The sequence below is a fragment of the Colias philodice genome, chromosome 14 (assembly GCF_061535455.1).
Source record: "Colias philodice isolate Cphi_HAF_F1 chromosome 14, ilColPhil1 Martin Lab GWU primary, whole genome shotgun sequence".
NCBI lineage: Eukaryota > Metazoa > Arthropoda > Insecta > Lepidoptera > Pieridae > Colias > Colias philodice.
This window is the reverse complement of record NC_143099.1, coordinates 3616664-3629730: the sequence shown is the minus strand read 5'-3', so window position 1 is coordinate 3629730 and position 13067 is coordinate 3616664. Positions and strand designations below refer to the sequence as shown.

The 13067-nt window shown below is 30.0% G+C and overlaps 1 protein-coding gene across 3 annotated transcripts in view; it reads left to right on the top strand.

Moving 5' to 3' along the window:
• Window positions 1-698: 698 nt before the first annotated feature.
• LOC149482731 (monocarboxylate transporter 14) overlaps window positions 699-13067 on the top strand; it is a 30519-nt gene continuing 18150 nt past the window's right edge. Inside the window, exons 1-3 of one of the 3 annotated variants that reach the window (XM_089703497.1) lie at window positions 699-998; window positions 10079-10197; window positions 12059-12184. In XM_089703497.1, the coding sequence (XP_089559623.1) occupies window positions 10087-10197; window positions 12059-12184 (237 nt within the window). In that variant the 5' untranslated portion in view covers window positions 699-998; window positions 10079-10086. Of the gene's footprint in view, window positions 999-6007; window positions 6027-7518; window positions 7641-10078; window positions 10198-12058; window positions 12185-13067 lie in introns of those variants that run through there. The other 2 variants (XM_089703498.1, XM_089703496.1) reach the window with 2 other exon arrangements.

Genomic DNA, 13067 nt, shown 5'->3' with positions numbered 1-13067 from the left:
AAGCTAATAATTATTAAAACAGTTAAGATACGATTATTTTTTGTTTTTGAAATATTAATTTAATTATGTATTAATTTGTTTTCAAGTATAACAATGATAATTATTGCTATCTAGTATACTTAGTTACCTACTAATTTTAAGTGAGTATTTTTCTAAAGAAGAAGTGTTTAATATTCGTTAAATAAATCGTCGTTTCAAATACATAATATATATATTAACTAGAGGTCCGCCCCGGCTTCGCCCGTGGTACATATTTCGCAATAAAAGGTAGCCTATGTCCTTTCTCGGGTATCAAAATATCGCCATACCAAATTTCATGCAAATTGGTTCAGTAGTTTAGGCGTGATTGAGTAACAGACAGACAGACAGAGTTACTTTCGCATTTATAATATTAGTATAGATTAGTATGGATATAGTTAACGAGACGAGAGATACCTAACGGATATCAAGTATGACATATAAGTAATAATATGTATTTATAGTTTTTATGCTCTATGGGTCGTGAGGTAGAGCAAAAGTTTTATAACTTAGAGGGTATTGGGCAGAGTTAGGTCATATTGTCAATTAAAGCTTGTGACGTTTACTGACCCTCTGAATGCACAGGACGTACGCTGAAATGGAAACAAAATATTTTTTATCGACTTAACTACAACATGCTTTAAACATGGCCGTCGGTCGCCGGCGCCACTCAGTACATTCTCAACCGGCGACGGAGACACGCGCTACCGCACATTAAATATATTACGATAACATAAAAATAAATCAATTATATTTAAACTCAATGTGTATTGTGAATTAAAAATCCCGTTTTCTTCAAAATAAATACTATCACGTGTTATATTTTGAAAGTCTGAAAAGGCGGGAGTGTTAGCGACGCGTTCGCGTTTATGCTAAAAAGCCGGCATTTCGGAATAGGTGATTACTCGGTGGTACTTGTGAAGTTCAGGATTTTTAGATTTTGCACGGACAAGTCTCTACAATAGTGTCGGTGCATTAGGGTGAGTGACATCTAAAGAAGCTAGTTACAGCTTATTTTTAAACTTTAAGCACGAGATGCGCAGACGTAACTATTTTTGGTCCACGACACATCCTCACCTCTACAACAAATGTCATTCTCGAGTTTCAAAATATCGAGTATAATAAAATACAGGTTTTTGTTAAAGAACAATTATTAACAGTACTGAAAATAAATTGATATTCACGCTAGAGGGACATTTTTATACAAGGTTATATAAATACTTATTTAAAGTTATATACTTTTTAAAATAAGTTTAAATGATCTTTTAACGAGGAAACGATGTTTAATTTAGTTAGCTAGTATACATACATTAATTCATAAAGTGGGTTTGTTAGCATTTTAGCATGAAGAATGAACCCATACATATTGATTTTGCATAATAAACACTCAATGATACAGGTTTAATCTACGCGGTTTCATTTAATTAAGAGTAATCATAATCAACCAAAATCAAATTTAAATTGAATCACGTACTGAAAAAATTGCATGAGATTTAATTATTATGTAAGTACCTACTTAGTTACTAGAAAAATTTAAGTACCTAAATAAGGTTTCATTTAATTAAGAGTAATCATAATCAACCAAAATCAAATTTAAATTGAATCACGTACTGAAAAAATTGCATGAGATTTAATTATTATGTAAGTACTTAGTTACTAGAAAAATTTAAGTACCTAAATAAGTAACAAATAAACACGTATTTTATGCAAATTGTAAGTATATCTGCTTCATACTTTTAAAACTTATCTATATCTAATATTGAATTCTAAAGTATTGTTTTTATTTGTTAAGTATGTACCTAATTTAAATTATTATCATCAAATACGTCAATGGTCATGAGAAACTCAGTTGTGATTGCTATATTTGACCTTACCCTCGACTTCAGTTAGCAGATAACGTTGCTTAGTTCAAGCTTAACTGTTCACGCCAATTTATATCGTAACGTTTACTATATAAACAGTAAATTCCTATACACATATTTATTTTATGCAACACAAACATAACTTACGGTAACCAACATAAAAGTTGCAAGGAAAATTTTGATGTCAAAGACCTTTTGAAATTCAATAAACGAAGAGAAAGTAAGATCGTATAGGTAGTCAGTTTGTTTTATTACCAATCACTATTCACAGGCTTTTTACGTTTCAAGAATAATGGTTGAAAATTGCAATAAAATGCATATGTAGAGTTTTTGTATAGAACAATTTTAAGCAGCTCAAAAATATTTTATATTAATTAACCTTACATTTTTGATTTCCTGTTAACTTCTAAGTCCATAAAATAATTTTCATTTCCGCTACAATTAATACATTAATATTAAATTAATAACTACAAAATACTTAAAATGTGTTCTAAATAAAATAATATATACTTAAATCAGAAATAGTTCCATTAGCGTGTATTTTTTTAATTGTTGTATAAATGATAAGTAGAGGGCAAGCGACGGTAAATGTCAATACAGATAGTAAAATTAACAATAGCTTTGGAGTCCGGATGAATTTCCGTTCCCAGTAGAACGCTAATAAGGATTTAAATACATTCCTACCTATCGAGTAAAGGAATAAATACTGTTACAAATTGTTAAAGACGAAACAAATCCTTTTGAAACTGTTTCATAGAAGAAAGCTTTGTGTGAAGTTTAGAACGTGCAATGTGTCGGACTTGTCACAATTTGTGGGCAGTGCAGGACCATCTGTTTCACCCACTGAGCCTTGAAACAAAAAACTAGTTTCCAGTGAATGTAAACACTAAACACGTTACAAAGCTCATATTGTATTCGACCTTTACTGAAATGCATTTTTTATTTATTTACGTTCAGACAGGACATAAAACTTGTCAGGCTCAATTGAGACGGATTGGAAATTTATCCGCACCTTACCGCTGATCGCGAAAGCTGCTTGTTTCGTTGTATTATATATTATTACTAGCGACCCACCCCGGCTTCGCACGGGTGCAATGCTGATACTAAATACACTACAGAAAAACTTTTAACGTATATAAAAACATAGCGGCCCGGCCGGCCGGTACCGCCGCAAACGGTACGCCCCGCAATTTTTAAATCTGTAATATCTTCGAAAATATTCAGTTAAATCATACGGTGTAAAGGGCCATATAGATCTATATTAAATGAACAATGTATTCAAGGTATTTAATTGGTTAAGGATTAATGCTGTATTGGTTAAAATCGCTTCGAAAATTAGCCATTATTTGTCGTAAAAAGTAAATGACAAAAAAAAGTTATTGTGGGTTATCCATAAGAGATAGACATATGCCATCGCGGACTTTTCTATAGACCTTTTCAATGTGTACAATACTTAGTACATTATTTTGATAAAACTCGTAGGGTTCAGCCTGCGTTTGCAATGTAAGCGGATAAAATGTAATTATTTACGATATCACATTAGAAACCTCAAAAATAACAGTACTTCTCCACTATTTAATGGATGTTATTATACATATAAACCTTCCTCTTGAATCACTCTATCTATTAAAAAAAACCGCATCAAAATCGGTTGCGTAGTTTCAAAGATTTAAGCGTACAAAGGGACATAGGGAAATAGGGACAGAGAATGCGACTTTGTTTTATACTATGTAGTGATTAGTTACAATTTGCAATTCATAGTTCTAAAATTCTACCATTTCTTGCATGATTGAATTGATGTGCAATTGAACAATATCCGTATGCATATATGTATCCTGAAGTTAATAAGTAAGTACCTAATAAAACTCATTAAATTATCATTTTCTAAGTAATAATTATTGTTTCGGCGTTAATTATACTCAGTTAATATATCTATAATTTAGAGCGTTATTCCTAATTAATAAAATTTAGATGAATATATTTTATGACTTAATACATACCTAGTACCTACGTACTACGTAAATAATATATGCTTGGAACAATGATGGAATTAATCAATATACTAAACATTTATTAGCTAATATAAGGAAACAATTAAACTTTACTGTAATGAAGTCTGAAAATGAATTAAAACTGAGAAACTAATTGTTAATTTAGTTTTGGACTTCACTATGATTTAGTTACATTTGTTCATTTGAAATACCTATACTACACATTACATACCTTTAATGCAATAGTAGGTGAGTATTTAAACCTTAACCTATATTTTGTATAAATTAAAAACAATCAACAAAATAATACTTAATTCCATACTCTGGGCAAACATTTTTAATATTGCGTGCTGCGAGTTGCGACTCACATGTTTGTTTGTCTGATAACATTATTGATATTCGAGATAAACGACTGGTTGTCAAATTGTAAGTTGACCCCATTCCATAGTGTGTTTAGAGATTCATGTGAAACTGTGCCAAAGAATATTTTTGTAGCTAATTAAAAATAAAATGCCCTATGCATTTCATATATTATATATAATTTTTATAAAATTCTAAACTATATTTACAGATTTCAATTTTAAAGTACAACTTTTCGTTTAAAATAAAATACACGGCAGTCGATATGTCACTTATAAGAATTTCCTTATCTTTAAATTTCATTAGCAGGCTTAATTTTTGATCAAATAAAGGCTAATTCGCGCAGCTGATGAGATCATTCAACATTCAAAATATATTTACCTACTTGAACAAATGAGTATGACAAATTTAAACAAAACTATCTTCGTATGCTGAACTTAAAACCAAAAGCAATAATGTTAAAAAAATATCAAACGGACAATTAACCCTTAAAACATTCGAACAACTCCAAAGTTCCACAAAAAACAACGTGTGAAAAGCCTCAGGAATATTCCATAATGTGGATGGGATGTATCAATAGATGCTTTTTTTACAAAGAATAATGTTTTCTTAATTCCTAGAAGTGACGACCGCGATCCTTTACTAGGCGTGGGACAACTGTGGCGCTTCAAGTTCAAAAGAATTCTTGGGTTCACCGTCTTTGGCGCCAACAAATATGAATGGGCCATTCATTGATACCATTTTTTTCATTCACTCGAACAGAATGAATTATATCGCTGTGATAGTTTTGATTTATAGGACAAGCTATTTGGTGAACTAATAGGTAGAGTTTTTGTACCATAACCTGCAATGTTTAATATTATACCTACATAGTTATGTAAATTTATAATGTTTAATATGAATATTATATTACTTTAGAAAATGAATATGAACAGGATCACTTTGATCTTCATAGGCCACTGTTTCTTTTTTCAATAATTTTGTAGAGCTGCATTCAAAATATGATGCAAAAAGCTTCAAATAAATGGGCAGTATAATTTACTATACATATTAAAAAGGTACTTATCAAATAACTCATACTTTCAAGTCGCAACATATATCTATTAAAAACACATAACATGACACCAAACTATCCAAACCTGTTTTCGTAAATAAAAACTAATATTTGCCTGGCCATGTTTATCTAGAAGCCAATATGGTTATCTGACCATAGGAAGTTAGACTGATAATAATTATTAGTTCTATCACACAATCTTTAAAAAAATATTTGGTTAACGTAGTACGTCATTACCATTACTCATTACATACTCTAATCACCAGTATAAATAAGAAACAAAATGTTATCATAATATAGGTAATATATATACCTATATTATATATTTTCGATTACTTAATACATACATATAATAAATCAATTTATGTAGCAGCTGTGCATCCCAGTCTTGCCTGTGGCGTTTTTATATACAGATAATTTATATAAGGTATAAAATTAAAGCAAAATTTTAGTGTTATTATTATTTGCAGTAAATATTTAATATTTTTAAATTATGCGCTTTATATCTCTAACATCTACAACAATATTATGCATGTAAGTCATATTGAATTTATACGTATTAAAGACTGTTTACAAACAATCCCTTCATAGACTGTAAGGTGATATATAAACATGTTTTCCTTGCTTTTCCGTAATTTGCAAGTAACTACGACACCGGACAAAACAAAAACAAAACACTAGCAATAATACTTGTATTATTGCTAGTGTTTTGGTTTTTTTTTATTATTTCTCACTTGTAACGTACCTACGTATAACTATTTTGTTTATAAAATTAATTTAAATAAGATAACTCATCGGAAAAATTCAATTACAATTTTTTGTAATTATTGTAGTTGATGGAATTGCGAGCAGTAGGTATACCTACTACCATGATAGACCTGGTGCCCTAAAAACTATTTTTTGCGCTTTTTTTTTCGGCATATAGAATGAAAATTGAAATGTTTGTAAATTATGTAGTACTTGCTAGGAAATTTAATGTATTGTCCCTTTTTACATGCTCTACATAAGCTCCTGCATCTTTAAATTCAGTGGCTTTAAATGAGTTTCTGAATTTTTATTATATTTCTTTATGAACAGGTATATAGTTTAGGTACATACCTGTTCGGATTAAATGCCTTTCGTCTAAAACACTTGTATAAATGTCAAGCGATCATGGAATATAACCGTATAATTCATGAAAACCTGTTGCGATCAACTTGTATTTTACGATCTTCTGAAATGAATAAATAATAAATAAATAATCATTTATTCTCCTCGAATCTCCAATAAATAAGCAGTATTTCATTTTATAAAGGAATTATCATCAAGTAAAAGTACAAAATTTTCATCACGAAGGTATTAGGTAGCCCCGTATCCACTATCCACTTTTATTAAATTTTTAAACATAATATATGTGTACTTTAATTTCTCTTTTACGCAGCTGACAATTTGTGTTTTCTTCCCATCCAAGTTTAAAAAATGAAGCTCCATTATAATTAAATGTGTCTATAATTAGCTAAGATCATTTCTAGTACAAACTAGTTGAAGATATGGAAAGCCGCCGCGACCACATTTCGCGCAAATCGTTTGATTTACACGTAAGCTTCTGACAGCTGTAACTAGTTCGAGTCGATCTCTATCAGATTTTAATGACTAAATTGTACCAATTAACTACTTATATGTTACATACAAATATTTAACTTTTCCTTTGGCGCATTTTCAATATGGTCAATGTTGAAATTGTTCTACAAACATCCGTATAATTTATCCCAAAGAAAGGATTTAATTGCATCCTGCCGACAATTTAGTTTTACACGAAAAATGGTTTCAAAAATATTTAAATTTAATTTTTTCTCTTAAAATCAATTCAAATTATTTTTGTAACATGTTTAGTGAAATTAAACAATAAATATCTACAAAAAAAAATGATTTTAAAAAGAAAAGCTTTCGCAAATGTCTCTTGTACGACCGAATAATAATATTATACCTAGGTAGGTACCAATATAACAATTACTTACCTATGTGGTTAGAAACCTGCATAAAAATATGATCATTTTGTGGTAACAAAAACTTCATAAAATATTTAAATCTAGTCCTGTAGGCTACTTCTGAAAAACTTAATACGCAGTATTCAGAACATTCATAGCAATCGCCAACAAAACCTGATTCTGATCACTAATGTGTTGAATGGCATAGAACTTGAAAATTTACATAACATTATGCGATATAAACATAATATTTTTCGAATAATTAACACAGTTACGTTTTCACTGCGGTACACACAAGTAGTCTGCTATTTTGCAAAATCTAATGTACTGGGAAATTAAATATTGGTTATTCCGACATCGCAAGACATTAGACAGATTATGAATAACAGTAAGTAGCATAACTCTTAGTATCCTACGTTCATCTCGAATATTTTATATAGTTTTATCATTTAAATAGGTTATCAATAAAAACACAACTATGATTGAGCAATGATCCGTAATCTTACCTTGAAAGCTCTGGAATAATCGAATGATCATAATATTAGTATTTCATCTTGTGTGATAATAATTTTTAAATACTATAAATAGCATTAAAATTTTACATAGTTCTTCTAATGTGCCTTCAATTAAAACAAGTGTGATTGTAAAACATTTTACATTATATGCTAATACATAATAAAAAACGAAAAATTAATACCAACTCATTATCATTGTGTCATGTGACTTATTAAGATTTTGCTTGGAATATTTCAAACAATAATAATTATACCTTGATTACAACAGAAGATAATACTTATTACTGGGTTCACATAAGGTTCAGATGATATATCTGTATAATAGACGCCAGGATGACGAGCTGCCGGAAGAACCACATTAACCAAAGTCTATCAAGATTACAGTCTTATTTAACCTTGTCATTAATTTTAATTACATTCCATATCAAATTGCTTTAACTGTAGATTTCACAAATTAACATTTTTTCGACCGAAATTTTAAAAGCAATTACCCTCATCGCTGCTCCCAGCTGCTTATTGAATTCGTGTTCTGATTGTTTTTCGACAAACGTAACTTCTGAATACGTATGCAGTCTTTCTGTGTTTTATTATGTCAGAAAAGCTTTATGATTCACGCGAAGATAAGGCTAAAATTTCCATAGAAAAATGCCCATTATTCGCAATAAATATTTATTAATATTCGCTATCTTGTTTTGTCATATTTGACCTCTGACTGTTAACACTGCAAAGCAACCCCCGCAAGAGTAAACACGATAATTTACATTTCGTCACTATCAATTATCAACATACGTATAAATAGACTGAAGTGTAACTTAAGATATAAACAAGCTGCGACTTAACTATAAATTCTTTCATAAATGATGACTATCTTATTTACATACGTATAAAAGCTATTCTAATAACAATCGACGTATATCGAATTTATAACGTTAAATATTACTATTTATTTATAGAATCTTATCACGGATCCCACCACTAACACAAGATAAATTAAAATACCAGTCGTTATATTTATAGAGCTTTTACCCTATTCTGTAGACTGGTGTAATGGCAATTAAAGTTATCGGAAGTTAATATTTTATATCATATTTCCATTTCAAATGCATATTAATTACCAATTAAATACGCAATAAATGAAAAATTACTTAGGATAGATTAATTACTTTATGATATTTGCACGATAATAATAAAAACAGATTTGTTTTTTTTTACAATAATATATGACGTTAAACTGACACAAAATCTATAAAATTGCGATGATTGCTTACGCCTTACAGCATCATGCCGACTCATTGATATAAGTTGTTGTTTGTTGGAATAATTATAGCTATAAAGGCAATGCAAAATATTTATCAATATTATGTATTATCTTGCTCGTCGTGATTTATGCGGCACTTACAGAAGGGTTACACGGTCATCGATCCACATACCCGAGCTTATCATAGGGCTTAATTTTTCCTAAGCGATAGGAAAATTACATACTTACTCACCTTTACAAGGCGGGCTTTTCATCGTACTGTATTCTTGTGAATATTTAATATGATTTAATTCAAGTAAACTATTCAAATGAAACTTTTTTTAATTTTAAAGATGTTGGTAAAATAATTCTCATACTAAGGACATTCTCGTAGTAAACAATGATTTATGAGCATTTTCCATAATATTATCTTAAGTTAAAACGAAGTAAACCCAACATATCTGTAAACAATAGATCTATTTCTCAAACAATAGCTTTTATAGTTTCAAAATAAGTGTGAAATTGCATTGTTTAAAGTTCCGTCTAAGACAATATATTGAAAAGTATATCCAATATATCCAATACGTAATAAGTTTTCTGGATAGAACCAGTATTGACTATCATAGTCAGGGTCAATTAAATAGTTATTTGTTGTGTTGCGTCCATAATGCGACACATTTATTGTACAGCTGTGTCTTTAATTCTCCTCTATTCACGTTTACGTTTGCATTTGTTATTAAACAAGAAATAGGTACACGTGTCATATGATAATACGTTATAATATAATTATTTTCATACAATCTAAAATATGGTCATGTGGAAGGATCGTCTACCAATATTGATAGTTATCTATATATGCCATGCATAATTGCATATACCTCCGCGGCACGCTGCATTTTTTATATTAGGCATTTTTTTATATTATGTTTATTCAGAAAGCCTGAATAAACATAATATAAAAAAATCTGTAGGTAACACAACTCGATCATTACATACATAACCTATTTCTGAAATCCCATACATCAGATGATAAAGAAAGTGACCTGGTTTATTTATCACTTCATATTGTTGCAGTGGACACGATGGTGCAACGAGTGGCGACGGACGAGCGTCCGTTCGAGACCCCTTCCTCAGACGAGAGCGGCCTGGGACGGGACACTCCCACGGATGATTCCGAACCTGAGGCAGCTTTGGTAAGCAATGGGCCATGTTGTTGCTGGTATTCTTTGACTTCACTATTTTATATACTTTATAGACCGTATAGGTTGCTTACAAGGTATTTTTTATGGATAGGTGCTTTATTAAATTGTGGAACTCTTGCAGGTATATCAGGTATTACCTGTTTAAGAATATATATTTTTTGTAATGTATTATCAATAGTCTTTGCTATTTGGATACTGGCCGAAATCGTTTATAGATAATAAAATTAAATATCAATTGAATTATAAATGTCACAATAATACATAATAATATAGTCTTCCTGTCAATATACAAATTAATTCATGGCCATCTAATTTTGGACAAAATTTAATAAATGGAAACGGCAGACATGTCTCAGTTTACGGATTTTTGCTATGAAATTAGCCTTATTCTATAATTCATTCATAATTGTGGTTGTTGGTTACCACATTTATGCCGTTGTTGTGAGCTTCGAAAAAGTGCAGTGGGATTGTAAAAAATCCACAAAAACACAAACAGATATCATAGAAACGAGGTCAGCATGTATAGAAACATGCAATTGTGATGATAACGCCTCTAGACTAAAGGTGTAAAGTTATAAAATATGTAAATGAAAAAAAAATGAAAAAGTAGAAATGTACAGTGCATGCTATTGATAAAGTGATAGCAAAAAATGTCTGAATTAGCAAAGAAAATAAGAAGGAAAAGGAAATTGAGGAACATAGCAGAAAAAATAATTAACGGCTGCCTATTTTCAACGATTTTTCTTGCCTTTGCTGAGATTACTGTAACCTTGTTGCTGTTGATTTTCTAGGATTATTAACTTGCAATTGAATAATGGCTGTTTTGAGATTGTGGAACAGGAGAAAGGAAATCGCAAAAAAAATTGGAACGTTTATTTTAGACTCGCTTATTTGGGCGACTCTTATATTTGGAACATATATTCTGGTGGCTTTTTAGGACACTGAAATACTACTTTTTGATAAAAATACATTTGCAACATGTAACTCTAATAAACGATAGCTTTGCACCAAGAAACATGTTCTATTACTTCTAATTGCTCTATGTACAAATATGATTTTGTAAATGGCTAGTAACAGTGGTAGCACTAACGATATTAGGTGATTGATTATATAGGTGAAATGGATCAAATTTCGATGACAAGGTCACTATGTCAGAAGCTTTTTTGAGGCTATTCTTAGTCTAGTTACTAAATGTGTACTAAATACATCTTATTGGTAATAATTTTTCACCAGCTTAATTTTTGCAGTAGGTAATTAAATTACTACATTGCCATTTGTGAACCCGTCTCACTTCTCAGTTAATAATAATCTCTATATGAAATAAGATGTTCTTTATGAAAGCAAATTTTATTAAGCTGTACGAAATAAACATGTCAATATAAGTCAAAATTTGGCAACAATACAAATCAGAAGTTTTATAGATGCAACAATATTAAAACTAATTTAAAGTTAATAGTATCTACCTCTGACGATTACATCAAATGAATAAGAAAGCTGGAAAATAGTAGTGTTTTTCTTCATGTCTGAAACAATATTTTCCAAGGATGCTAAAGGAGATTTCCCAGTTACCCCCACAACCGAAAGTGATGAAAAATTATATCAGTTAGAAGAGAATTGCGTAAATTATTTATTTCTTTTTCATTTAAGTATCTAGATGTTAACAAAATATAACTTAGCATCAAATAATCAGTTATTAGTTAGAAATTGTATTTTCCAGCATAAAATTTCTGTGATGAAAATTTCAACTACATTGCAAGGGTAAACAAACAAACTCAGTTTGTAGTATCAGAGTTACAATTAATTATATATAATAAATAATAAAATCCAATTTCTATGTAATGTTCATTTTCAGGTTGTACCTCCCGATGGCGGTTGGGGCTGGATGGTGGTAGCGGCTTCATTCATGTGCAATTTTATCGTCGATGGAATATTGTTCTGTGGAGGAAGTCTTCTTAAACCCATACAGACGGAATTCAATGTAAGTTTTCAACTTTATCTTCAACTAATATAAAGCACAATTCAAATAAACTTTTGCATGCACATGTAACGACGATAACGATTGTCTGATCTTACCCCTCTTCATTATTATTTGTAAATAAATACGCAGATACCTGGAACCCTAATAAAATAATCACAAATTAATATTAATCTTCAATGAATGACTTGCAAAATCTTTATTCGTTTATACGTTTAGCATTTAACGAACACCTCTATAAATCAAGTATAATAAGAGTAAAAAAAGAAAAACTTTAATATTACCGGTCTTCCTAATTACGAATTCAAAACGAAACAATCTTGTGACGACTATTTATAAGTGACTGACCACACCCTCGTACGACGCTGCTGTTCTCACGTCACAAACGTGCCTCCATATTAATATGTTAGTATATATTATATAGCTAATCATTCAGTGTTTAAATGCGTTTAAAAATATAAGCCATTTGAACTGGACATATTTTTCTAGAACTAGATAATTTATTCAATCTACTTCGGTCGATATCTGACATGTTATAATTGGTTAAATTATCATGTTTTACTTTTGCTATGTTCATGCTTAAAAGCTTAAAGATACTTATTTATATTATGTTACTTATTAATTAATAAGTAACATAATATAAAGGATTTCATTCAAAATATAAATAAAATAGGTATCTAATATAGAGTTAACTATGTCTCAATTTCTGTTTATTTAATCTCTTTATAAAATCCTGTTTTAAAGATAGTCACTACGTATTTAAAATATGTAATACTCAAATCTTATAAGATACAATGATTCTTATATGCTTTAGCAATGAGTCATGCTTACCTAACGAGGCGTTAGCCGTCACGCTTAAATTTAAATTTTAAACTTACGCACATGA